Source organism: Myripristis murdjan, chromosome 15, assembly GCF_902150065.1.
Source record: "Myripristis murdjan chromosome 15, fMyrMur1.1, whole genome shotgun sequence".
NCBI lineage: Eukaryota > Metazoa > Chordata > Actinopteri > Holocentriformes > Holocentridae > Myripristis > Myripristis murdjan.
In genome coordinates this window covers 25,042,477-25,068,277 of record NC_043994.1, presented here as the reverse complement: position 1 = coordinate 25,068,277, position 25,801 = coordinate 25,042,477, and the positions used below count along the sequence as shown (strand labels likewise).

At 41.2% G+C, this 25,801-nt stretch overlaps 4 protein-coding genes across 8 annotated transcripts in view; all 4 read right to left on the bottom strand.

The window, feature by feature from the left end:
• Positions 1–627: 627 nt before the first annotated feature.
• LOC115372960 (hyaluronan-binding protein 2-like) lies at positions 628–6,254 on the bottom strand. The gene is made up of 13 exons (XM_030071128.1): positions 6,184–6,254; positions 5,014–5,080; positions 4,825–4,905; positions 4,554–4,664; positions 3,995–4,111; positions 3,771–3,884; positions 3,510–3,681; positions 2,857–2,948; positions 2,531–2,777; positions 1,766–1,902; positions 1,551–1,685; positions 943–1,088; positions 628–786 (listed from the first exon to the last, which is right to left on the bottom strand). Exons 1-13 carry the CDS (start codon positions 6,241–6,243, stop codon positions 628–630), a joined length of 1,638 nt encoding a protein of 545 aa, XP_029926988.1. The 5' UTR covers positions 6,244–6,254.
• Positions 6,255–7,097: 843 nt separating this feature from the next.
• LOC115372273 (hyaluronan-binding protein 2-like) lies at positions 7,098–11,898 on the bottom strand. The gene is made up of 13 exons (XM_030070001.1): positions 11,839–11,898; positions 11,429–11,528; positions 10,998–11,096; positions 10,752–10,862; positions 10,513–10,629; positions 10,298–10,408; positions 10,033–10,204; positions 9,453–9,550; positions 8,969–9,365; positions 8,691–8,833; positions 8,206–8,340; positions 7,463–7,608; positions 7,098–7,364 (listed from the first exon to the last, which is right to left on the bottom strand). The coding sequence occupies exons 1-13, from the start codon at positions 11,896–11,898 to the stop codon at positions 7,197–7,199; spliced, it is 1,857 nt and encodes a 618-aa protein (XP_029925861.1). The 3' UTR covers positions 7,098–7,196.
• Positions 11,899–12,800: 902 nt separating this feature from the next.
• LOC115372959 (probable E3 ubiquitin-protein ligase TRIML1) lies at positions 12,801–14,539 on the bottom strand. The gene is made up of 5 exons (XM_030071127.1): positions 14,447–14,539; positions 14,060–14,293; positions 13,729–13,748; positions 13,473–13,615; positions 12,801–13,372 (listed from the first exon to the last, which is right to left on the bottom strand). The coding sequence occupies exons 1-5, from the start codon at positions 14,537–14,539 to the stop codon at positions 12,801–12,803; spliced, it is 1,062 nt and encodes a 353-aa protein (XP_029926987.1).
• Positions 14,540–16,566: 2,027 nt separating this feature from the next.
• Positions 16,567–25,801, bottom strand: part of ablim1a (actin binding LIM protein 1a) — a 35,046-nt gene continuing 25,811 nt past the window's right edge. For 2 of the 5 annotated variants that reach the window (XM_030069995.1, XM_030069998.1), the window contains 10 exons: positions 25,242–25,346; positions 24,708–24,755; positions 22,630–22,715; positions 20,709–20,832; positions 20,033–20,094; positions 19,657–19,717; positions 19,413–19,420; positions 18,775–18,849; positions 17,591–17,671; positions 16,567–17,374 (listed from right to left, as the gene is read on the bottom strand). In XM_030069995.1, the coding sequence (XP_029925855.1) occupies positions 17,261–17,374; positions 17,591–17,671; positions 18,775–18,849; positions 19,413–19,420; positions 19,657–19,717; positions 20,033–20,094; positions 20,709–20,832; positions 22,630–22,715; positions 24,708–24,755; positions 25,242–25,346 (764 nt within the window). In that variant the 3' untranslated portion in view covers positions 16,567–17,260. Of the gene's footprint in view, positions 17,375–17,590; positions 17,672–18,774; positions 18,850–19,412; positions 19,421–19,656; positions 19,718–20,032; positions 20,095–20,708; positions 20,833–22,629; positions 22,716–23,539; positions 23,681–24,707; positions 24,756–25,241; positions 25,347–25,801 lie in introns of all 5 variants that reach the window. The other 3 variants (XM_030069999.1, XM_030069996.1, XM_030069997.1) reach the window with 3 other exon arrangements.

Genomic DNA, 25,801 nt, shown 5'->3' with positions numbered 1-25,801 from the left:
TTTTAAGGTGAATATTCATTTTCAAAGCATTTTTGTGCTTTTCCAGCACCTTATGGAAAAATGGTTATTTCACTTCTTCATCACATTGAACTGGATGTTGTTGTACTATAAACAAACAACAAAAAATATGTCTAGGTAGAGCATTCTACAGAGGGAAGACAAAGACAAAGTTTCAAATGAGTCCCAGCGATTTACAATGAAAACAGTAGAATTACAATTTCAAGCAGCTGCAAAGACTTTATTCAAAATCCAAGCCCTTTTCAAACCTTGAAAATACCACCTCAAAATGCATGCGTTTTCAAGGATTTACAGCACCCATGCAAAATCCTGTATGCCAGAGCAAACAGTAGAAAAAATTATCTTTTGCATCAACTGTAAGAAAAGCAAAGGTCAAAAAACGTAGTGACCCCCAACAGAAGACGTACCAAAACATTCCTGCAAGCCTATTGATCAGGAATGATAAAAATAAGTAAAGAAATTACACTTGAGGAAAGCTACTTTAACACATTCTTTTTCTGTTTTGCATTATTGATTATGATTTTAAGTGATTATATAAGCTGGTGCATCTTTAATCAACTTTATTTAGCACCTTTTCTCTACAGTAAAGACAAGCCACGCAGTCAGCAGCTAAGCCACCATGTTTATCCTGATCCAGTTGAGGAAGTGAAGGACCCGGGTGTAGACCCCTGGCTTGTTCCTGAGTGCACAGCCATATCCCCAGCTCACCAGACCATACACAACATGTGTGCCGTTATTGTCACATGTCAGTGGTCCTCCAGAGTCACCCTGCAGCACACAAAATACTCAGTGAGAACAGTAGTATCATGTTTTCCCATAGATATTCTGTTCTGTGCACAGACACTTGCTGCTGGAAGAGAGTACAATCTGAATAAATCACACACTTCTATCACCTCTATCTGCTCCATGTTATCCCCCACTAACCTGGCATGAGTCGACCCCTCCCTCGAGGTACCCAGCACAAATCATGCCATCATCCAAGGTATTTCCAAGGACTGAAGGTCTGGAGCAGGTATTCGAATTGATCAGTAGCACCTCAGCCTCCAGGAGGTGGCTGGAGCCGCTGTTAGCTGTTCAAAAGGGTGGGAAGCAATGAGAAAATTAGTGAGATATCATTGAGGCAGTGGTGCAAAACCACAGATATGATAAAAATTTACATATGACCATGAACTGCATAAATTAGCACTTTCCAAAGTACAGCCCAAGGTCAAAAATTGGGAAAAGATTCAAAAGAGAGAATAATTATTGTATTTGATCAGCTTAAATTTTGAGAAGCAATTTTGTGATGACTTGCCCATTGAAAGGCATATATATTGACATAAGACCTGAGCATCTAATTCTCTCATGTGAATAGAGTATTTGTGAATTTTGAGTTATGACCATGAATAGGTGTTTAGTCCTCAAGGCCAAAAAAAAATGGGCAATTTTGGCAGAGACACACATTGTCTCATGAAGTGAATATCATCACATCACAAACTTTTGAGTGTTAGGATAAGCAGAGGGAGCAGATAGGTACAGTACATTCCCCTTACATTCCTCAGTGGCGCCCCATCCAGAAACGGTGCACTCCTTCCCATACGGCAGTGCAGTGTCGGGCAAACATGCAGCCTTCACAAATCGAGTCTCTCTGGCGCAGACTCCATTTGTGGCTTTGAGCTTCAACAGAGCTTGGAGGAGAAACATTAAACAGATGTTGGCATATAAATTACAATAAAGCACAAGAAGTAAATGTCGTGTCTGCATTTACCTATGTCATTGCTAAGAGAGTCTGAGTCGTAGCCGTTGTGCACTATTGCCCTCTCCACCTCGATGATTTGCTCTGCGGGCTCGTCTGAATCCAGAGTAAGTCCTCCCAGAACCACCACCATGTCACTGTTCCTAGAACTGTGTAAAAATACACAAATGCCAGGGTAACAGCTGGTATGGTGTACACCTGCTTATATACATGATTTGAATAGAATTTTCACTTTCCATTGACAGTTTCGCTGATGACGTTTTTAGTAGCTGTCATCCTCATTTGCATTCTCTGATTTGCCCCACTCTGTCTTGTGCAAAAAATGTACTTGCTCACAATTCAAGATCAAGATGCTAAAGGAAATTGCTGAGGAAGTTGGACTCCCACAAGGATCAATATTAGTTCCATTGTCGTTCCATTGTTGTTCAGTCCCAATGTCAACAATGTCCTCCTGTCAAATGTATGCTGATGTCAAAAAATAAGGGGCAGGCTACACAGAAGGTGTCAGCTGTCATTGTACACATTTCACATTATTTTATTTCTTTTTTTTTTTTAATTAAAAAGACACATCTGACATCTGAACCTGAGGCATGTGCACGAGGAGAGAAAGCTGAGGTAGTATAGAGGTTTAAATGTCTAGTTTATGTCTAGTTTTTGTCAATTCGTTGGACAAAGACATAAAAGATCACCCTCACGCCACTATATGCATATCAGTGTATACTCTATAAACAAGTGACTGGTTGTTTGTTATCGTAGTCATCATCATATTTGGCTTACATGCAATGGGCAGCTGTCAGAGCCCAGCAACTATCAATGAGTGCCCCTCCACAGATGTGACGGTAGTTTTGACCGCGGGTGTTGACCTGCAGGGAGAGCTGCCAAGGTATGGCACCAGGAACGGACTTCAAACCCCCATAGATGCGGGAGGCGAGCCTCATAGGCTGAGGCTTGCCGCAGGTGGAGAACTGTGAGGGACTGAGGTCGTCAGTGGAGGTCGGAACCGGAGGGACTGTGGATCCCGCTTCTGGAAAGAAATAATAATACTAATGCTTCTTGTCACAGCTGCCACGTATTCAGAGGTTTCTGAGGCGTTAGTGACTGACCTGTGCTGCACTTCCTCACATTGCAGTATTCCCACTGTACTCTTCGGCCTCTCCTGATGAAACACCAAGGCTGCCTGTCTCCATCTGGGTTTCTGGGTCATAAACTTTATGTGTGAGGTTACACTGTCATTTCATTATTGCATTAGTATACCTGGTGAATTCCAGAAGCTGTGAATATGCCTCTGAAACTTGAGTTCATTCAAAAATAATTATAATGGAAACAACTTCCAGTATAAAAAATGTCAAATATATTTTCAGAGAACTATTATATCATTCTTTTCTTTCTGTACTGTAATGTACCCTATTTGCATGGCACATATATTTACTAGCATGTCAACTCAAAAGTCCATACCCCAAAGTTTGTATGTGTAATAAAACAGTAATATGCAACATTAATAACATACACAAAAATATATAAAAGGAGAGATAGGCTATAACATCCATAAGGGAACATTAGTAAAACATCTGAAAATGTATAAAGGGTGAAATAAAAAAAAAAATGCAATACAAAATATGCACATAAAACTGTACATTCACACCATGACATATATGAAGATACACATATATACGATTATGTAACATATAGCCTAGTATACATACACATACAAAACCGTGTGCACATAAAAGCACTTATATATGAGCCTGCCTCCTACCTGCAGAAGTTGTGAGGGCCCAGCCCGTCAGGGTCCTCAAAGACAGTGAACGGATTAGTTCCTGTCCTCAGGATGAAGTGGGAATTCCAGTAGAGACACTGAACTCCATTTTGTGCCTCACTCACATTTCCACGATATGACTCTCCATCACCCTCATAGCAGTCATTCGGGCCTGGTGAGGATATCCCAGCAAATGAGAAAATATACCGTAAAGTACAGAACAGAACAAAAGGAAGCCAGACAGGAAGGGGTGATATTTACCGACGTGGCAGAAACGTCCCTCAAATCCCTCAGAACAGTCACATCTGAAGTCTGTGCCATCAGGGACGCATGTGCCTCCATTCTTACATGGATTATTCTGACAGACTTCAGCTGCTGTATGGGGCAAACAATGACACAGCAGGTTTCCACATTTTTGATGACTTGGATGGATAATAGAAGTGAAATTGAACCAGTGGATTTAGGCGATGGGGTATTTTTCGAACCTTGTCTACAGTTCGGGGGCTGGAAGGGCTCATTGCATTTGCACTCGTAGAAAGGAGCGGTAGAGGTGATCACACAGTCTCCCCGTCCACACGTACCACGCCTACAAACTCTGGGTCCTGTCAGAGGAAATCACAGTTTTGGCTCAAGGCAGCACTGACTAACCCTCTGCACTCGAAAGGGGCGTGGCCAATGTTTAACAAATGGGCACAAAGTGTAATATAGCTGTATTTTCCAGCTATTTACTCTACTGAGTACCATCTTGTTTTTTAAATGCTATTCAAATCACATAACAAATCTTTAAATCCTATAACAGATGATAAAGTATGACACATTTAAACCGTGACACAGTTTTCATTTTTCCTTTTCTGAGTATTTAAGCTTAAATTGTCCTTGTGTTTGAATTATTCTTGGTTTCAAAAGAAAAATACTTGGACATACACAACAGTATATTTGCATACAAGAAATCTTTTTTTTCCTCACACTCTATTTAAATAATTGTAATCACCATACTGATAGGAAATATGAGAAAGAAAATTGAAGTACATTGAGAGTACAAACCTTTCTGACATCTCTTTCCTTTGAAGGGAGCAGGGCAGTCACATCTGAAATTTCTGCTTCCCCTCTCCATACACACGCCATTGTTGAGGCACGGGTTTGGATTGCATTGGCCTAGAGTATGAGCAAAGTATAGAGGAAAAAAATATGGAGATCATACACATACATATACACATACACATACACATAGTCTTCTACAAAATTATGTTGTAGAGGTTAGAACAGAAATAAGCTTCTCTGAACACATGATTGTCCTTTAATGCCGATATCGTACCGTCTGGTTCCTGCATTTTGAAAACCCATTCTGCATCGACATCGTCCTCATCAGCATCGTCATCAATTTTGTCGTCGATAACTGAAACAAAAATATTATTCATGTGTGGGTTCACATCGCCCCATCCAACTTCCACCTCTCCCTTCCTCAATAAACAATAAATGACCAATGATATTGTGATATGCTTACCATTTAGGTGTTCATGCTGCTTTCCAAAATTGAAACGTGGCTTGAACTTTCTGTGTGATCTTCTCGACTGATTAGATAAACAAAAATAAGATGATAAGATAAGATCATAATGAATTCAAACAGGTTTGAGAGTATAACCATGTCAGACTTGGGGGAAAATTTCCTTATAGGTGTTTAATCAAAAGAAAAACAAATAGGAGAAGTCAAAACTCTTTTCCTCTGGTATACCAATGATTTAGCCTGATAATGCTGAGTCAGCTCCACAACATATTCACTATTTGTTAAACATACAGTGGTGGAAGTAACAGAAGAAGAATAGAAATTGCTACTTGAGTAGAAGTACTGTTACTCTGCTGATGTTTCAGTGAAGTTGAAGTACCACTGTAAAAATCTACTCAAGTAAAAGTAAAAAATAGAGTGAGTAAGTAAGTAAATTGCCGAGTTACTTTTTGGAAACTATAGCTTTTGTTGGATGTGATTCTTTTCATGAAATTCCAAAAGGATGAGAGTGCAAAGTTCAAACCACATTGTTTGAAGTTGAAATTTGGAAATCAGATAAAAAGTGCACCGAGGCTGAACTCCTCCACTGTGAGGGGGCTTCGCAATTTGTGGTCCAGTTTCTGATGCTACAATATTTGTGCTCTTTAATTGGCAGTATTTAAAATGCAGCTATACGAACAATATAATTCAAATCAGCAAAAAATTACTTTAAAGTTAATACATTTGAAAAAGTACAACTACAAAAAAGCATTACATTACAGTAAGTAAGTAGTAAGTATCTAACTAAAATGGAAGGAATCTCTCTGTCTGTATGTCTGTCCTTTGATCTTTCCAACAACCGTTCATCCGTTAGACTTCACGCTTGTCAGATGTATGGCTGAGGACCCAAGGAAGTGCAGCGTTGAGCGTGAAGCTGCTTGGATGAGCGGTTCTCCAGAAAGCTGCAAGTGAAAGGCTAAGCAATCGGCCTGTTCCAAACAGGCTTGTTTTAAACAGAGCACTGCACTAGTGAATGATTACTTACTTCCACCCCTGCATATCGACTCAAAAACACTATAAAATACACTCTGATTAAAAATAACAGCAAGACATGTCCAATTTCATCCCTACTTTGCCTGCTTTCCACTACAACTCCAATTAAAAGTCAGTATAAAAGAACGGGAGGCAGACCTGAGCAGGTACGCTGAGCAGCACGTAGAAGAAACACACGAGGAGCAGCTGGAGCTTCATGATGGCAGTGATTGTCAGGGTGCTTTGCGGAGACAATAGTCGTCAAGTGGATTATATATACTCCCTCCCCAAATCTTTCTGGACTGAAGCTAGACTAACCTGTATTGCTAGACACCACAGACAAAGAATCTGCAGTTGATGTTTCCACTGCCTCCCTGTTTCTCACCAAGTCTGTTTCATAAGAGCTGAAGGAACTTAGATGACACATGACAGAGGACTTATGTGAAATATGTGAAACTATAAGGTCTTTAAGTCTTCATGAAACATTTAATTACATGTTCCAACTTCACTTGAAGACGCTGTTGCCACTGGAATGTGTAGTGGAAATACAGGATCGTTTGGGGGAAGGCCACATGACAAATAAAATCATTATCATAATGATGATGAGGATGATAAAAAAGAGGCAGAGGGAGAGGATTCAGTGAAAGGAAATAACAGAGCACAATGAAAAAAGATATGCCAGATTTTAAAAAAAATAATAAATTAAAAATAAATTTAAAAAAAAGTGAAATAGTCTAATAATATGCTTGGTTAAATAAATATGTTTTCAGTGGTGTCCTGAAAATGTCCTCTGAACCAGTCTGAGCCTTCACATGCAAGTTAATACGTGAGAAATTGTTTTGCATGGGTGAAAAAAACAATCCTACAATTGTGAAGATACAGCATTTATTTATGAAAAATAACAATTAAAACACAAATAAACTGATTGTAATTGTGAGTTTTTCATAGACACAGCTTGATTACACATCCATTCTCCGTTCCTCACTCTAGGTACATGCAAGTACACAAGAGCTTTACTTTCAACTCGGTTATTTCACATGAAGTTTTGGACCTGAAGCCAGATACCACTTCACAAAACACACACACAAAAAAAAGAAATCATGATGAAAACAACACACTCTTTTCAGAAATGAGCCCTTTTACACCGACTGTTGTTTGGTAACCAAGGCTGTTTAAGCAGCAGCTGTTTCTGTCTTTGATTTGATCCAGTCCAGGAAGTGAGTGACCCGTGTGTAAACGCCCGGCTTGTTCTTCCTGCCACATTGGTCGCCCCAGCTCACCAGACCATAAATGACATGGGTGCTGTTCTGATCACACGTCAGCGGCCCTCCAGAGTCACCCTGGGAGATCACAGGAAGCAGTTGCATTTAGAAAATGGTATAATTAAAAGAATAATTGTTTGGTGGCCACAGACACACACACACACACACACACTAACCTGGCAGGAATCCACTCCTCCCTGCAAGTAGCCAGCACAGAACATAGTGTCATCCAGGACGCTGCCGTAAATCTTTGCTTCAGAGCATTTTTCCTGGCTGATCAGCATCACCTTGGCATCCAGCAGGTGATTGGAACCATAGCTAGCTGTATCCAGGAACAAAGTGAAAAACAGAATACATTGAAGTATTGTCCTGTTACTCTAATTTTAGCAGTTTTCATGTTTGCGTTTCGAGGTTCGAGGTTGACATGGTGTTTAACAAGAACAGCACGTTTTATCAGCCTAATGTTCATGAAGGCCTTTCAAAGATGAATTATGTAAAATTGCCATGGTTCTGTTGAAGTGGTGAGATTTAGACTGACAAAGACATTGAAAACGCATTTAATCAATCAGTGAGACTGATGAGGGCCAGGAGTCCTCTTCAGGGCAGAAGAAGGCTCTGCCCGAAATGTTGGTTGGAAATAAAGGAGTTGGAGTGTGCAGCTTTCCTTTGTTTCCGAATTGTGTTTGCTCAGTGTCCTGCACCTCCTGCTTAGTTGTTCAGCCTCATTCTTTACCTTTAACCATGTTGACCCAACCATTTGTTTTTGTCAGATGAGTCTAAACAGACCTCACCTCAGTCAAGCCTTGGCAGTTCTGCATGTTGCACCTTTGAAGACACACACTCTAACAGAATCAATAGAGATCTGGAAAATCTTAGAAAGGTCATGGAGGCTTTAACGCTGTGGCTGCATGGGTCTTACAGTTCTCAGTGGCACCCCATCCAGAAATGGTGCACTCTGTCCCGTCATTCAGCGGGGCATCAGGCAGACAGGCCGTCTTCACAAACTGGGTCTCATGGGCACAAACGCCGTTGCTGCCCTTCAGCCGCAACAAAGCTTTAGAGAAGACAGTTCACGTTAGTTACAGTGACATGAAAAATTACTTTTTCATCTTGTTAGATACTTTTCCAAGAACTAAAAAAATAAAAATAAAAAAATTTTACATACATTTTCTTGGATTTTTAAACAACTCTTTACATTGATTTCATGGCAATACTTTTCATATCAAACAATAGATATAAAAGTTTCAACTAATAAAAGCAATGATTATTATCATAAATAATAATAATTTCTCCCCCATCCATCCCATTATATAGAAGTCTCCCTTTCTTTCAGAAACAGGTATTTCCCCTTTTCACACATGTAAAAATGTTGTACATTTCTACACAGTCAGACATGTGCATTACCTATGTCGTTGTAAACAGCTGAGGGAGTCTCTCTGTAGTCCTCATGCTTAATGGCCTCCTCCACTTGTAAGGTCTGCTCTGTGGGCTCCTCTGAATTAAGAGTCAAACCTCCCAAAACCACTTGCATGTCCTTGTTACCATCACTGTTCAATCAAAAACAACATATATTAGAGGAAGGTTCCCTACTGTACATGTTTGATCTAAAAGTACTCCATGTTTCCACAATGAATTCATGTTTTGTGTTATATAAGATGTGGATCTGTTAGGAGTTTGCTTACACACAATGGCCAGCTGTCAGTACCCAGCAGCTTTTGATGAGAACCCCTCCACATATGTGTCTGTAGAGCTGGTTGGAGCCCTTGGGTCTCACTTGCAGGGACACCTGCCAAGGCTGAGCTCCGGGAATCGCCTTCAGACCCCCATAGATTCGAGTAATGGGCTTCTTAGGCTGAGGTTTCCCACAGGTTGAGAACTGCTCCAGTGCAGCAGTGGCATTGGAGGTTGGCTGAGCTGCAGTGGGTTTAGCAGAAGTAGATGGAGCCTCGCTTGGTTTCTCAGGTGTGGGGGGTTTGGTAGGTGGTTGCTTGGTGGCTGCTGCAGTATGGGTTTCTGATTCGGTGGGTTTTGGAGCAGTGGGCTGAGGACCAGCAGAGACTTCTTCAGTGGGTGCTACATCTGAAAACACACACACAGAATAATGACAAATGGCTGCGGCTGACTTCTTGCTCACCTGGAAGGGTGTGTGAGGCATTAGAGGCCAACCTGTGGGCTCGGGACACTCTGTCACATCACAGTAGTCCCATAGCAGCTTGCGACCTCTTCTGAAGAAACACCACGGCATCATGTCTCCGTCCGGGTTTCTAGTTCAAAGAAAACATTTGAGTGAGCACCATCCCCTTTTATTCTTATTCTTATGATGCAAGAACTATCCATTTTAAAGAGTAAAGAGTAACCAGGCATGCTACTTCACCATTAGAGGTCAAAGTTCACAGAAATTTGTGTGAGAGGCTTAATTATTCTTTAATTATTATATGAGTCATTTAACCTTGTACTGATTTTAAAATTCTTAACAAGTGGCAAAATCTGCAAGTCATATCATTTGCCATGGTGTATTTTCAAGTCCCTCTTACTTGTTTTGAGAATTGTCATCAAACACGTATTCTTAAAACGGTTTTTGAGAATTTTCTTCAGACATGCAGTATCTTGAATTAAAGTGGGTCACACCAGCAGCATCAAGACTATGTCACCTGATTCGACAAAAATCTGGGAAGATTTGTGAGGATGAATGTTTGTTGCAGTGCATACGCTTATTTTTTTTTTTCCTGCATAAGTTAAGCCTGACCTGCAGAAGTTATGAGGGCCCAGTCCATCTTCGTCCTCAAAGGAGCTGAAGGGATTAACACCTTTCTCCAGAATGAAGTGAGAGTTCCAGTAGAGGCATTCCTTGCCGTCATCTGTCTCACTTACATTGCCACGATATGATTCGCCGTTATCTTCGTAACAATCATCTGGGCCTGATAAATGTGTTGCAATCAGTTAGTCTGACTTATAAGAAGGCACAGATTGGACTGAAAAAATTGGAAGATGATACAAAATACAGTATTTACCAACATGGCAGAAACGCCCGCTGTACCCTGGAGTGCACTCGCAGTCAAAGTCCATGTCATCCCTGACGCATCTTCCACCATTCTTACATGGATTAGGTTCACACAGTGCAACTTTGTGAAAAAAAATAATATTCAGTGAGAGCTTGCTTCTGGATACTGCAGGTGACACGTGTGGAAAACACATTGGCATATTGGATAAGGAAGACAGCACTCACCGGTTCTGCAGCGTGGAGGCTGGAAGGGCTCCTTGCATTTGCACTCATAGAAAGGGGGAGTAGAGGTCAGCACACACTCACCACGCCCACATCGTCCCCTCCGACAAGCTTTGGGACCTGCGAGTCAAGAATAATACCATTTAAAGAGAGAGAGAGAGAGAGAGAGAGAGAGAGAGAGACTCAACATTTGTAGTACAATAACAACCTTAAGGATACGAGGATAGACAGTGAGTTCAAACCTTTCTCGCACTTTCTGCCCTTAAAAGGTTTGGGGCAGTCACATTTGAAGTTTTTCTTGCCCTTTTCTTCACATACTCCATTGTTGAGACAAGGGTTTGGATTGCATCGGCCTGGGATACATTGAAAGTAATGAAACATAAGCATTACGTCAGCACATGCTCGTCTAATATCATTTCGAAGGATGTTTGAATAGCCTGAAGAGCGGGTCTAACATGGCTGTATTTTGACAGAGATCAATACTTTACCATCTGGCTCTTGAATTTCAAAAATCCAGTCTGTATTAGGTTCATCATCATCGTCATCATCATCATCTGTTAGGCCATCTAGGACCTGAAAAACAACATCTAAAACATGGGTTTGTTGTTAGATATAATACTTTGAAGACCCATTTGCATCTAGAGCTGATGTCTGTGCATCTAAAAATCACTCTGAGATTGAGCCTTAAATATAGTCATATTTACCATTTGGAGGTTTGTATAGTTTTCTTACTTACAGCAGATGTATTTAAATCACTGTGGATGTGAATAGGTTTTAAGCAAAATACTTCATTCGATGGTATCCAGTTTTGCATTAAGTATTATGGAGTATTGAAAGAACTTCTTTGAAAATTATATCATATATTGCTCTGCATATGTTATAAATTAATTATTTAATAAAGAAGAAATAAAGCACTTACCTGCAATAATATCCCGATACCTTTCACGCTTTTTACCATGGTGGTGGTCAGGTCTATGATGCCTGTGACGGTCATGTTTTTTGTGTTTTTTATGTTTCATCTGATAAAAAAAAAAATAATAATAATAAAATAGATGATTGCCAATGACAGCTCCACATTACAGTAATAATACAAAAGCATCAGTGTCTTGGAATACTTTGCTAACCTTTTTGGCAACACAGCATAACCAAGGATATGAACTAAACCTTTTCAAAAAGAAATATGAATGAAGTTCTATTGCTTTTTATTCACAGCAGAATTCTTATCAAAGACGGTGACAGTGTGTAATTATAAGAGGTGGTACATTTGCCTGTTTATCTACAATTGCTGTGTGCGAGTTAGAGAAGTAAACAAAAGGTCTGAATACGTACATCAGCAGGTATTATGAGCACCGCTAAGAAGAGGCACAAGAAGAGGAGCTTTAGATTCATGACGGCAGTGGATAAGAAGAAATCTAGGAGAGCAAAATGAGAGGATGCTGGCTGGCAGATCACTCACGCTCGTCTCCAAACACGTAAGTACACTAACCTTTGTATTGCCAGGGTTTTCTGGCATACATGCCTCTTGCTGAGTCAGTGTTCTTGATCTGAACTGTGTTACTGGATAGGCTTTTTAAGTAATCATCACGGCTCACCCTCTACTGTAGACAGCAAACAGTCATAAACAAATGCATGGCACAAGATGGAGGTCAGCACTCTTTGTCACCCTTGAGCCATTATTCGTTTTTAAATAGTCTGCACCAAATTGTTCATAAAAATGGGGCAAGAAGCGGCATGCATCCGGTTGCAACACAGAGGCTCAGAGAGCATATTTGCGAAGAGCTAATCATTTGTTTGAATGTAGACTTTGGATTCACATCTGGTAGGTGCATTTCAAGACAAACTGCGGTGTGCTCTTAGATCTCTGAATCCATGATCAATATTTGTTATGCAGAATTTCTCAAATATAGATGATCTGTACATTACTTGTACTTGACAGTAACTTTTGCAGTTTGCAAGTAAAACAGAAGCATTTCTCTTTCAATAAACCTAGTAGGCATAAAACATCATGGCCATGATCCAGTTTCATGTTATGAATGAAAAAGGAGAGTGCAGTCCATGAAATGTGTGCTGTTCTCTGTTTTCATGATTCTTTGTATGGAGGTATACTCCAGCACCTGCAGCAAAATTTCACTGGGTTGTTCATATGTATCTCCTTTTGTTTTTTTGTGTGACATCTGAAACAGTCTGAAGAGAGTTTCAAGAGGTATTAATTATTAGTTCAAATAGGACGTGATTTGATGGCAGCAGTATTAACTTCAAAGTTACTGTGAGTCCTTCCTTGGAGCTACACATCACAGAGTACTGGTGGGAGAGGGAGTGTTACAGATTACGATAGGTTTGGCATTGGTGCCGTTGTGGTCGTGTCCTGGACACAAAGCAAGATGGAGGCAGTCTGTGAAGGTACCGGCACAGAAGGAGAACAGCGGGGTCATGTTGTCTGCCCCGAGGAACGTCACAAACCCCGCAGGGAAACTGCACAGGACCCCGATACGGCAGAAATGTTTTGTGACAGGCAGCTGATGGGGCACACCTGCATGCCAGGCTGTGTACTCCCCATCAAAGAACTCCACACACCAGGACTCATTCCCACGACCCAGCCAGCAATCCTCAGCATTGCCTTTGCGAGGGATGGTGGGATAGGTGAGGCCCAGCTCCCAGTAAGTCTTCCCAGCTACATCAATTTCCCAGTAATGGCGGCCAAAGTTGAAGCCTTGCAGGCTGATAACGTTGAGGGTGGTGTCAAAGCGCCCAGGGACGTCAGGAAGTTCCTGCCAGGTGTCTGTGTAGGTGGCGCTGTCACCCTCAGCGGAGATGATCAGCTTCGGATGGGCCGTCTCTGGATCCAGACTCACCTCACTGGAATCTGGAAACACACAGCCAGGATTGTTTGAACAGGAATATCAAACTATTATAGAAATTGTGTTGTAGCTGTAAACACTTCAGCGGTAAATGTGTGAACTAACAGCTCTTGATGAGTTTCTTGGTTATTGGCGTCTGGGAGCGAATAAGCAGAAGCATGTTGTTGGTGAGGCTGAGGATCTGGTCAGCTTTGGCCTCATCCAGGCTCACACTGCTGGGGTCTGTCCTGTTTAGCAGGTCCATCACCCTGGAGGAGACACACCACACAGACAGACAACATTAAGCACTGTCTCACAGATATATAAGTGGGCTCATGTGTGATTCATTAATATAGATGCCACTGTGCCTTGGATTTTATACCTGTCTGCTATCTCTGTGTCCTGCTGCACAGGGTAAGAAAAGAAAGACTGAAGAACAGTGGAGAAATCAGTAAGATCACGGGAACTGAGAAAACAAACTTATTTTTATATGACTCACACAACTCTGGCCGAATCTGGGCAAACTTTCCTGAAGCGTTTCCCTGTCAGTTTGCGCACATTTTTCAGCTTCCTGTTGAAAGTGAAGGGACATATGATGACACATACTTGAGAACCTAAATATGAGGCTTCCTACATGTACCCAGATTTGGCCATGGTTGTACTAATTTGGCCGAGAGAATTTATTTCATTTCACAATAAAACGTTCTAGTCACCATTGAATCATGCTGCATGTCCCTTTGGTCCAGTTCAACAGAGAGTCTGGCCAGGTCCTGCTCTATCTCCTGGATGAGGGAACAGTTCTTCTCCATGAGCCCATCCAGGGCCGAGACAGCAGCCCTCTCCTCCATGTCCAGGAAGGTCAGGGTTATCCTCAGGTCTTCCTCTAGGACCCTCTGGATCTCCTCATATTGCCTTATGATGCTCTCTCTTATCAGTGCAGACTTTTTCTGTGTCAGGCACAGACATTCATTAACATCAAGTGATGGTATAATGCCAGTCCATAGACGTAAATACAAGGCTCATGGCTGTCATAAACATTAAACCATCATATAGACAGAAGGCTCTCTTGTTGACGCAGAACTTCTACACTGGCCACTTACGGTGATATCCGATTGCCGAGCGGCCAGCTTCTTCAGTCTGTATTTCACTGCTTCCCTTTGCCTCTTTAGACACTCCTGATGCTTTTCTAGCATCTCCTGCAGAGAGGGTTGCATAAATATTCAGCACAATTGAGTTCAGTTCAGCATGAGAAGGATGGGTCCAACTAAAGTCGCTGTGGTGGAGCACAGTGGTGGAAGTGGAAGCTGTTGACACTTCATCATGAGCTTTTATATCAATGGCATCAAAGATGTTTATTACTAGCAGTGGCAAGGGAATTGGTAAGTGACAGAAGATCATCCATAAATTTTTGTTTCCCTCTCCTTGTGTTTATTAAAAGGTCTATTATGTGTGTTGTAATTTGAGACACAGTGCAGTTCGCCTTTAGCAGCATGAGAGGCTTTGGTGTTTTGAACTGGTAAGATGAAAACTATTGCCCTTTACCTCTCCCCTACCTCATTGCCTTTTGCCTTTAAAGTCACAATGCAATGAAAAATGACTTGTGCAACTACTTTTCTGTGCCAGAATATTTACTTATGTGGCAATAAATACAAATGAAATACTATGTTTTGTTTTGTTATACATTTATCAAAACCCTGTTACCACCTGGAAAACAGTGTATCTTCAATGGTGACGTCATAACGAACCAGTGGGTTTGGCCAAAGATTTTAACCAATAACCATCAGTTTTTTTTGTTTTTTTTTTTTTAAACAATCATGTCCTAAGAGAAAGCTGCCTTTCTCTGAGCTGATCACCAACTGGTTTACGCTTTTGAATGATGCCTCTCTGTGCTATGCCCCGTCCCAACAAGCCGTTTCAACAGGTGATCCATCAAATTAAGGAAGCAGGGGCACCTCAAAATGCCCTGTCATTGTGACTTTAAATGACTATTGCGGCAGGTCAGTGTTACAATAACATGGAGGCAGGAATCTGTCCTCAAGAGTCCGAGAATGTCAGTGTTGTGTCAGTGGTCTTCTCCAGGAGGAAAATATGCTTATTTTGTTCTCATCCCAAATGGATTCCTTGACTGAGTAAGTTCATACAGCAGCTCTGGTAATCTACATGTCAACATGTGCTGTAGACCTGATGTGTAAAGTGACCCCTGAGATAAGGATGGGACCACTTGTCTTACATTTGACCTACAGTTCATCTTACAAAGTCAAGATCCTCAGCAGTTTAATGGGGTCATGTCCATGATGGGACTTAAGACGCCATCAGCAATTACTGGAAATGTTCACACAGCGCTCCCTATGCTTTAGAAGGCACTGATTTCAGAACCCGCTGATTATATTCCAATACAAATGACAGACTTGATCCTTATACGATGATTGGTGATCTCATTGCCTGCATTTATAGGTTAACCTTCATATGGGATATGGCTGTGATGAAATGTAATGTAATCTTTGTTTGATAAAGAAGCAGGACTGAGCTGCTTGTGCATGTTTCATGAAAAACTTGAAATGGCAAAAACATGGCTGATCTATAATTTCCAGGAGGAATATTTAGTAGTGGTCTTGTTTTTATTTTTCCACTTATCTGTTTATTGAGTTCAGTAGAATGCCTGCTTCCAGACTAAATGCAGCCACACACACATTTGTAAGTATCAGAGATCAGATAAGATCAGTTTAAAAAAAAACAAAAAAAACAAAAAACAAAACAAAAAAAGGACATGTTTACTCACAGCGTTTGTCCAGGAGGTCAATAGAGTACACTGTGTCAGATTGGTCCCATGAAACCAGTCAAACATTCCTAAAATTACCTCCCACGCTATTTTTGTGCAACATTGCTGAACCAGAGTTTTTATTGATGAAATGCAAAGAAGAAAACAGAGGAAAAGAATACAGGCGTTGGATACCTTTGGTATAGCCGAGGATCATGTGGTTCATGGTGATTTAAAGCTTTATTGGCTTAGATTTCAATACAACAAATGGCAGTGTGGGTTTTCATTTATAAAACAGTAATTTCAAATACAGTTACTTCTTACATTGGGTGTTTTTACCTATTTGTTGGTTACTGTATGTTGGATACGGCATTAAAATATGTTCATAGGATTTATTACTCCAATACAACTAAAGGGAAAGTATCTGGCCATGTTTATGAGAGCCTGAGAAGAGAGAGAGATTTTTTTTTTTTTTCCTGTCAGGGTCAGACATGAATGTTTAGCATGTACAGTAGCCTGGGGAAGAGGACTGGCAATGAGTAAGTTTTTGGATAATTCTTTTTTCATATTGTAGATCCAGTAAAACAATTGGCAGGTCAGCTAATTGCAAGCCCAGTGGCTTCTTATTTTTAAAGACTCACTGAGCCGATTCTTGCCAACATTGGGCTAAAACTGTTTCAGCCCAAGTGAGGGAAAGCTGACTCATATTCAAGCTATGAGCATGGGCATTTCATAATGGTGCCATGAGGTTCTACTGTACTTACAAAGTTCCACAGGAATCAACAGCAACAAATAGTAGGAGGAAACAAGCAAGAAAGAAAGGAAAGCAGTTCCACTCGAAGCAAAGCAAGAAGTAAAACAAGCGCAGTCAAAAAAATAACATGACCCTATTGTTCATTCATTCTCATTCTTTGTCATTTTTGAACATGGAAGAGATTCCCATTCCTTGTTTCCTGTGCAAGTCTATCGCTAACTGGACAAATCATTCAGCTCACAGTCTCAGGAAGCATAAGAGCAAGAGTCCATTTTATCGCTTCCTTGATTATGTCGGAAAGAAAAACAGAAGAAAAAGAAATAAACCAAAACCTACATCTAGATTACAGTTGGTAGTGTGCTATCTGAATGAATGTACAGTATATGCATGCTGCTCTGACTGCTAGAAGAGCTTGGCCTTCTTTTTCATGTCGTTGCGTTTCCACAGGGGAAGCCTGTCAAACTCCTGGATCTCCATTCCAAAGATGTCAAAGAACGTTTCAGGCGCTAAGTGGCGCTAGAATTGAGAAGAAAGGTCGAGAAAACAAAGGAGGGGAAGGTGGGAGGGGGTGGTCGTGGTTAGCATTGAAGCCACAAAGGGGTCACTGCAAAAATGACAAGAAGCAATGGATACTGCACATTCCTTGCTACAGTAGTATTTGTGTAACATCTTATTTACACAAAGTAGACAAATCCAGTATCAACTGCGGACGGTCATGTGGAAAACTGATACCTCCAGTCTGGTTCTGTCCACTTCCCTGGGCAGTTTAGCTCTCCCTCTACTGGTTATCATGAGCATTTCATAGGGATACACCTTCAGAAGGAGACACTTGTCAGTGAACAGTTCAAACCTAGATCTGAGTCAAGCTGAGTCAGAAACCTGGAAACAGTTTTTATGAGGAAAGAAATGAGATTTTGATATATTTGTAACACTGACTGGGACAGGGGGGAACACTGGGTGGGAGAACAGGTATGTGAGAGGAGGCTAACTGGGAGTGGGAGCTGATCATTAGGTTTGGGGGGGGAAATGCATGGTGCTATGTGTGCACTGTTTTGGAGTAGAAACGTGCAATTGATTAGGTACAGGAAAAACTATGTGAAACAGTTACATGAAGGTCTGTATTCTTGGAGGAGTGTACCACAAAAGGGAAAAACTAACATACTCAATTTGTGTCATGTAGGCCAAATAAGTCCAGATGGGAAAGATTGCCCTGAAAAGTTAATTTTGCAAATATCCAATCCCATTTGAGCAAGAGGGAGCTGTCTAATTGAAGTGAAATGCTCAGTAATAAACAACTAGAAGTTTTTTGGGGGGGGCCTCTGACCAACTCATATCCACGCAGTAACGTATACTTTCATATATACTAGGCAGTATATAGTGATATGAGTTGTTTGGATGACAGTCTTGGTGTTGGATTCTCCACTGTATGCTGCATACAGTATCCAGCCACTGTAAGTCAAAGCTATGTGCAGATGAGCATGGAGAAGCCAGCATGCTAAGCGCTAGAGTGACTCGGCAGCTCCTGAAGCAGCATGCTAAATCAGGAACCCGGCTAACGTGAGTCTTTTGCCTCCAGTAAAATAAAAAAAAAAAAAGAAAGAAAAAAGCTATTTTAGCTACCTATTTCTTCCACCAATGTCCCCACACCACACGACTAATTATAGAATACACTTTATTTGATTTTCACAGCTCCTCTTTGGGTATGGTGTCATTTTCTTAGTCAGATTGTTAGTGTTGAGTTGCTAAATTAATCCTTAACATGTTAAAATGCATGAATATCAAAGAACAGTGACGCTACTTAACAGGCACAGAGGGCACCTTAAAGATCACGGACATATCAACTGGTATAAATTTTGCAACATACTTCAGTTTAGATTACAAGGCTGTCATCAATACAAAAAGAAGGAGATACTTGCTTTTGGTTCCAACATATTAGGCATAGATACTCCCCTGTCCATCCTTGCAAGTGCTGCACGGCCATCCTTAATGTGCTAAAGAATAGAACATACACAAATGTAATATAGTGGAAGGGGACTGGGTCAATGGCATGAATATGTCCGCTAATGACAGTGGGACTATTTTCACTGGATGGAGCAAGTCATTTGGACACTACTGAGTCAGGGAATAAGTATTGAAGATGGGCAGACTGAGTACAATTTTTTTTTTTTTCTGAATGTCTCTGTAGGGTTTTCTATGGTGCATTTCTAAATCACATATTCATATGAGACACTTAGCTTGACTCAAAACACTGGTAAACAACGAACAAAACAAGAGATGAGGCAATGATTGTACATTGCAGGTACAGTACAGTGGTTCAGTGCCCAGACATGGTAGGTCTACTGGGCAGTGCGTGTTTGTTTCCCATAGTTAGAGGCATTCCAAATCACTGCACTGCATGCTCTGCAGCTGACAGTAGTCCAACAGTGATGCAAGCATTGAGCAGGTAGTGGGTGAGATGCATTCGGGGCAAGGTGTGTCTTGCAACCCATGAGCAAGCCGGTATATTATGCAAGGTGAGGAGCATGCCACGAGAAAAAGCAGATGAGAGACATACCTGAAACTCTGCAGGACAAAATGGGACAGAAAATGAGACTCACAGTTAATGGTTTTGCTGTCATATTCCCCTAACAGCCTACCATCCACAACATTCATCTACCTGACGACACATTGTGATTCATTATGCAAATTTCTCCAAATGTATGCTCATTTATGTATCGAGAGTTTCTGAATATTGATGCTGAATATCCCTAGTGAAATTAGCCAGAGTTAGGAGTATCTATTTTGGTGTCAGCTCTCACCTCTTCCTCCTCCACACATGTCACCATAGCTGTTGTACTGGGTGAAATCTGTGGACTGGGGCTGCAGGGACACAGACAGCATAATAGCCATTAAGATGCATTTGTTGCCGCATTCGAGCCATAATTTGATTCACTTTTATTACTGCGCACGCTATATGCATTTGTTATCGTGACACTAGTGCCAGGAAGTGCCGTATTTATATTTGTTGCTGCATATTTATAGCACTCGATGATGAAAATTATTCTGATTGGGATTCAGCAACAAAACACCTGTTTGATTAAAATTCATGGATTGGTGTGTATCGCTCCTTCCTGCATTTTACCAGCTGTGTTTACACAATCAGCGGCATTCTCGTGAGTGTGTGGGACGTCTTACCCGATGCAGCCCGTTCCTTCCATAGCCAGGCAGAGAGTTTGTTTTGGTTGGAGAGGTTGGATCTGAAACAGCAACACTGCGTTAACACACACCATACCTGGCAGGGCACAGCATTGCACTACAAGTTTCTTTTAAATTTAAACATAATTATTAAATATTATCAACTGTTACCAACTGTTAACAACTATTAACATGATCTATATAACATAATATAACTAACATATAGGGAGAGGGAGCAAAGGAGGGAAGCCTTTTTTTGTTCCTTTTGTTGAGAGTGTGTGCAAAAATACAAAAGGCGAAGACGTGTATAAATGAGCATTGAACCTGCTGTAACATATTCACTACATTTACTAAAAAATGCAATAATAAATACATAAATTAAAACAAAATTAGTGCAGACATGGGTCATAGACAGCAGCAGCTGCTAGTGACTCTCATTTTATTGTAGACTGCTTTGACTGGGGTCATTTTTATCATTAAGTTCACAGGCAAATATGCTAAAATTATTTTCAAATGGTTTCATGCATTCCTCATAATCCTCATTTTTAGATGAGCAAGCCCTTGCCATTTGATTCAAGCATGATAAAACAAATGATAAGAGCAAAGGCTGTAAGACGCAGGTCTAGTTGTGTGCGTAAGCCTCCAGAGTGTGTGTGACGAGCAGGCTGCTCTGTACCTGCGTCACAGTTGGTCTGTTTGGGGTCGTAGCGCTGAGCCGAGAGGCTGCGTGCGTGGCGCTCCCTGATCTGCTCCTTCTCCATCTCCTCCTTCAGAATGAGCTTTCCCAGACCAGACTGGATCTACACACACACACACAGAAATTCAAATACTTTACATCCAAAATGTGCATAGATAAACAACAATCCAAGAAACAAACATTACTGATAGAAAACAAAGAAGCATGGTACTCATTTCAGAAACCTCCCTCTATCAGAGATAGATCTGCTCCATCAAGTAAACATTTTAAGTATATATTTAAAAAAAAAAAAAAAAAAAAAAACTGTTTGGGCTGAATGACCTGGAAAAAAAAATCGACTTATCTTGTACTTGCAATATGATTTGGGTTTTTAGTGGGAATGATTATTTTTGTATCATAATTTTCATTAAAAAACTATTACCATCGTGATGATGATGATGAAATGATTTTTGCTGAGGTCTGTACCAAACAAACATGATTTTTTTACAGTTGGAGAATGATATTTTTATATTTTATATTTGAAGGTATCTTGTCACACATTTTCTCTTTATCACAGAATTACAGCTCCTGTAGTCTGGATAGTGCCCTTGAAGGTGTGTGTGTGTTGGTGACTGATGTCAGAACTTTGACTACGAGGATTGAACCCAATCGACTCCAGACGAGAGTTTCAATATATAGTCTTTTAATAAAAGTAACAACTGAAATTCACAATGTCTCTGATGACAAAAGTAGCAACAGAAAATCACTCAAAGAGGAAAACTCCAAACTAAGGCAAGACAAAGTACCAAAGAAACATGAAAACTAGACCATGGAAAAAACAAAGCAAAGTATCAAAGGAAATACAAAACCTGATGTGACTTGACTTGACTTGACTTGACTTGACTTGACTTGACTTGACTTGACTTGACATGACATAGCAGGACGAACTGGCACAGGACAAAGGGAAACACACCCTGCGTTCTAAATCGCATACTTATACTTTTTACTTTTAGTATGTACTGCAGCTGCGCTTACAAAGTATGTAGTTTAGTATGAAATATGCATGCATATGCATACTATTGGGACACACTACATATATCATCCCTGAAGTCCGCCCCTCTTGCTCACTTCCGCCGCCGTCCGTAGCGGCAAATTTGAATGTTGTTGTCAAAATGGCAGTGCTGTTTCATACTGCGCTGTCGTCTGTCATATTTCTTATCTTCTGTCTTCCTGTCGCTTCTGCTGTCACTAAGCGAGTTTTGTGCGATATGTGTCTTTTGTTGTCGTCCGTATGTGGGTGTGGCTTGTACACGCAACTCAGTCAGTGTGACGTAACGTCCGCTGCAGAAAGGATTGTGGGTCAGAATGGCCAGAGCAGCATGCTGGAATCCATACTGCGAAATCTGACCGGATGTAGTAGAACATCCTGGTACTCTTGGCATACTGCATCTGACATACTATGTATTGGGACACACTAAATCTTTTTTTCTCCTACTAAATAGTATGGTAGTATGAGTATTGGAACGCAGGGATAGAGTATATATACCACACAAGGTAATGGGAAACAGGTGGAAACAATCAGGGTGTGGCAGACCCTGCGTTCCAAATCGCATACTTATACTTTTTACTTTTAGTATGTAATGCAGCTGCCCTTACAAAGTATGTAGTTTAGTATGTAATATGCATGCTAATTTTTTCCCCTACTAAATAGTATGGTAGGATGAGTATTGGAACGCAGGGAGACAATCAGACCATTGGGAAACACACAAGGGGAAGGGCAAGTGACCTGACACAAGAGGAGAGTGGGATTTCAAAATAAAACAGGAAGTCACGAGACAAGACACAAGAACAAAACCTAACAAAACAAAACATAATTTCTATGACATGACAATAACATGACAAAAGTGTGAGGGTGGCTGACCTTGTTAAGATGCTCCTCTTGGAGCTGTTTTCTTTTCAAGGCCTCTTCCTCCTCCTCTTCTCTGGACCGTCTCCTCCCCTCTGACCCTACAGGTGCCACACACAGCCACAGAGATGAAACAACACACACACACACACACACACACACACAACCACACACAGACACAAATGTCTCTGGAAGATACCATGCTGTACGTGTACTGTACCATAGAACCTAATGAAATGCTTCGTCAGTACTTTATTTATTGTACAAACACAGAAAGATATGGCTGCATCATTTGGTCCAAACAAGGACTGTGCAGTCTAATGTACCACTGTAGAGCGGTGAGGAACACAAACACTGTGTAACAGGTGGTTTTTACAACACAAATGTGAGACAGAGTTGACTAGACAGACAAACAGAGGGGTTTTACTGGAGTAATAAGCTACACTGACATGACGGATGTCTGTGCTGGTAGCTCTCAGTCATGCCAAACTCTTATTGGATGCATAATAGACAGGACAGAACAATGTAAGACAGACAGACAAAGGTTCAAGTTTGAAGTCAGTCTCAGTTATCTCTGTCTAAGTCATTTGTGGTGCTATTGAGTATAGCTAGTAAACTGATTATGTGCTGCAAGTGAACAAAATATGTTGATGCGACTGTACCACAGGCAAGAAAAAACAAAAACAATGGCAGCAACAGAAAACATTCAGAGGAGGAGGACAGTGCTTCCGTGCTGTGGCAGGCAAAACGTAAGGACAAACACCTGAAGTAAAGCCTGTGCTCGGGGTGAAAGCACAGTGAGCGCGGGGATGCAGTTAGGGGCGGCTAGAGGGGAGAAACAAGGAAGAGTTACAGCTTGGGTTAAGTGTCTCCCGTGCCACGAGGGGGAAGCAGTGCAAGCATGCCCGTCAGGAGCCGACTGTACCTAATACAGTGAGAGAGTAGGGCCAACGGTCGCCCTCACTCCTTGAGCTGTCGTCTGGAGTGGGAGCATGGGCGGCGGGGAAGGTGGCGGATCTGATGATGTCATCAGCAGACTTGCTTTGGGGTGTTATGGCAGCTGTATCTAGGTTGGTAACCATGGGAACTGATCTATCAGTGTCTGCGTCACAGTCTCAACCACAGGTAAACATTTCAGTATCATCTGATTGGCTCAACCAGGAGTGTTCTGGGTTTGATAGATTCTACGCAGTCTACAATGCAAAAAAAAAAAAAATGTCTGTCCTAACAAGTCATTCAATCTCGGATGCAGTCCCAAAACATAATTGTCTGAAATATGTGGAAAATACTAAGATGAAAGTCAGGCATTTGCTACATTTCACTCATGTCAACAATCCAGTGACATTATAAGGAAAGAAATAAAGCCTAGGAAGGAAGGGAAGAAAAAAAAAAACAGCCAAGAAAACAAGACATAATAAACACAAAATAACACTAAACCAAGGAAACTTAAGCTAAAGTATATCACAAGCTAGAGGAAATGCAAATATAGAGTTGCACCGGAGAAGAGCTCTTTCTTCTCTTTGGATAAAAATCTGTTTCATCATCCACATCTAATATAACATTTAATATAACTATTAGCCTTCCTTATGTATTCTACAGTTTTTTAGTCAGTGCTGACAAACGCTGAAAGTTTCAGGTGATAGAATCAACCACACACCATCCCTTATAAAATACAGAAGTACAAGGAAAAATGATGCTCACGCAGAACAGCTGATAAAGGAGAGATTACTCTTCCTCTTTTGAGCTAATATCACTTAATAGAAGACATCTGCTCACCCTGTTGGCATATTTGTCTTTTTTGCAAAAGGGTTTAATTAGAAATGACTTGTTAAGACGGACAAAATGCAGTGTAGCACAAGCTGCTGCAGATCAGACAGAAGAGGATCGGAGAGAGACTTCAAACAGTGGTGGCACATTGACACTGGGCGTGGGCACATGTTACATGGACACACAGTTTCAGCTGTAAACAAATACACCGTCAGTCAGTAAGAGCCCGGCTCACAAACACGAGATTACATTAATATATCAGTCTGAACTAGCGTGAGACCGTCTCGTTTTTTTAAATGAAGACAATAAAATAACAGCAGAAGTACCGTGTTGTTTGTAGATGGGTGGTTTTCTGTAGATGTTGCTCCCTTGATCTGAAAACATTCAAGTGCAGACATAAAAGGCATTTAGGGAGAACACAGCGCTGGTGTTAAAACAAATACATCAAACATCAAATATTGTAAACACTTTTTTTTTTGAGCAATGATAATATGGCACCAAGTCATCACACAAAAGCAGCAAATACTCTGGAATGAATTACAGCATGTACTAGACGGAAAGTAAAAAAAAAAAAAAAAAATGCCCATTTTTTTTTAAAGACTGGAATAATTACTACACCGAAATCCTGTTTCTCTTGTGATACAAACTTCTGACTACAGTTTGGTGCTCATCTGTGATCGTACAGTTTGGAAAGAAAAGGGGGAAATGCAAAAGCTGATACTGAATGACGGCTAGATAAATAGATAGATAGAGAGAGAGAGAGAGAGAGAGAGAAAGAGAGAGAGAGAGAGAGAGAGAGAGATGTACAGTAGGTCAGAAGGCTGTTCGGGAGCAGTGACAGGGTGCGCTCCGGCTCCTACCTGGGAGGTGGAAATGTTTAGGGGTCTGAGAGAGAGGCGGAGTGACCGGCCGGCTGTCGGGCCTGAGAGGGAGGGGGGAGCTCCGGCCACTTGGCGGGTCAGTGCCTCCGGTGGGAGAAATCAAGAACAAAATATAAGCAGGGGAACCTAGAGGGGAACCACAGGTCTGGACGGCGCAGCACAAAGGGAGCAACGGGACCACTTGATGTCATTTCGACAGAATGGGAGAGAACCTGCTTGGTTTTGACAGATGCAGTTCATGGGAGTTGTGTAGCATCCACTATGAGCAGACCACGGCACAACAGCTCAGGCTAGCACGTGTACGCTGGAGTTACAAGCACAAACTACCCGCATTTGGAAGATGAGTCATGAGTTGAGAGATGTGCTGTCTGTTAAAGCTGGTGTACAATGTAGATTAGCTCATAGTTAATGGGTTAACAACACCTCCCAGCATGCAACAGTCATTGGAGGCTCATTCTAAAAATGCACAAAGCCGTCCGTGATCGAAACGTTCAGGATGTTGTGTCCTTCTGTCTAAATATACTTTAAGACTTCTGATC

Excerpts from the sequence above, each read along its gene's own strand:
- LOC115372960 (XM_030071128.1), bottom strand. The coding sequence starts at position 6,243 with ATGAAGCTCCAGCTGCTCCTCGTGTGTTTCTTCTACGTGCTGCTCAGC. Across the intron at positions 5,081-6,183 it reads TGCTCAGCGTACCTGCTCAG|TCGAGAAGATCACACAGAAA; the intron begins GTCTGCCTCCCG and ends TTATCTAATCAG. Across the intron at positions 4,906-5,013 it reads GCAGCATGAACACCTAAATG|TTATCGACGACAAAATTGAT; the intron begins GTAAGCATATCA and ends TTTTTGTTTCAG.
- LOC115372273 (XM_030070001.1), bottom strand. The coding sequence starts at position 11,898 with ATGAATCTAAAGCTCCTCTTCTTGTGCCTCTTCTTAGCGGTGCTCATA. Across the intron at positions 9,551-10,032 it reads GGCCCTCATAACTTCTGCAG|AAACCCGGACGGAGACATGA; the intron begins GTCAGGCTTAAC and ends TCTTTGAACTAG. Across the intron at positions 7,609-8,205 it reads ATGGGGTGCCACTGAGAACT|CTAGCTATGGTTCCAATCAC; the intron begins GTAAGACCCATG and ends TCCTGGATACAG.
- LOC115372959 (XM_030071127.1), bottom strand. The coding sequence starts at position 14,539 with ATGCTAGAAAAGCATCAGGAGTGTCTAAAGAGGCAAAGGGAAGCAGTG. Across the intron at positions 14,294-14,446 it reads CTCGGCAATCGGATATCACC|AAAAAGTCTGCACTGATAAG; the intron begins GTAAGTGGCCAG and ends TGCCTGACACAG. Across the intron at positions 13,616-13,728 it reads GACACAGAGATAGCAGACAG|GGTGATGGACCTGCTAAACA; the intron begins GTATAAAATCCA and ends TGTCTCCTCCAG.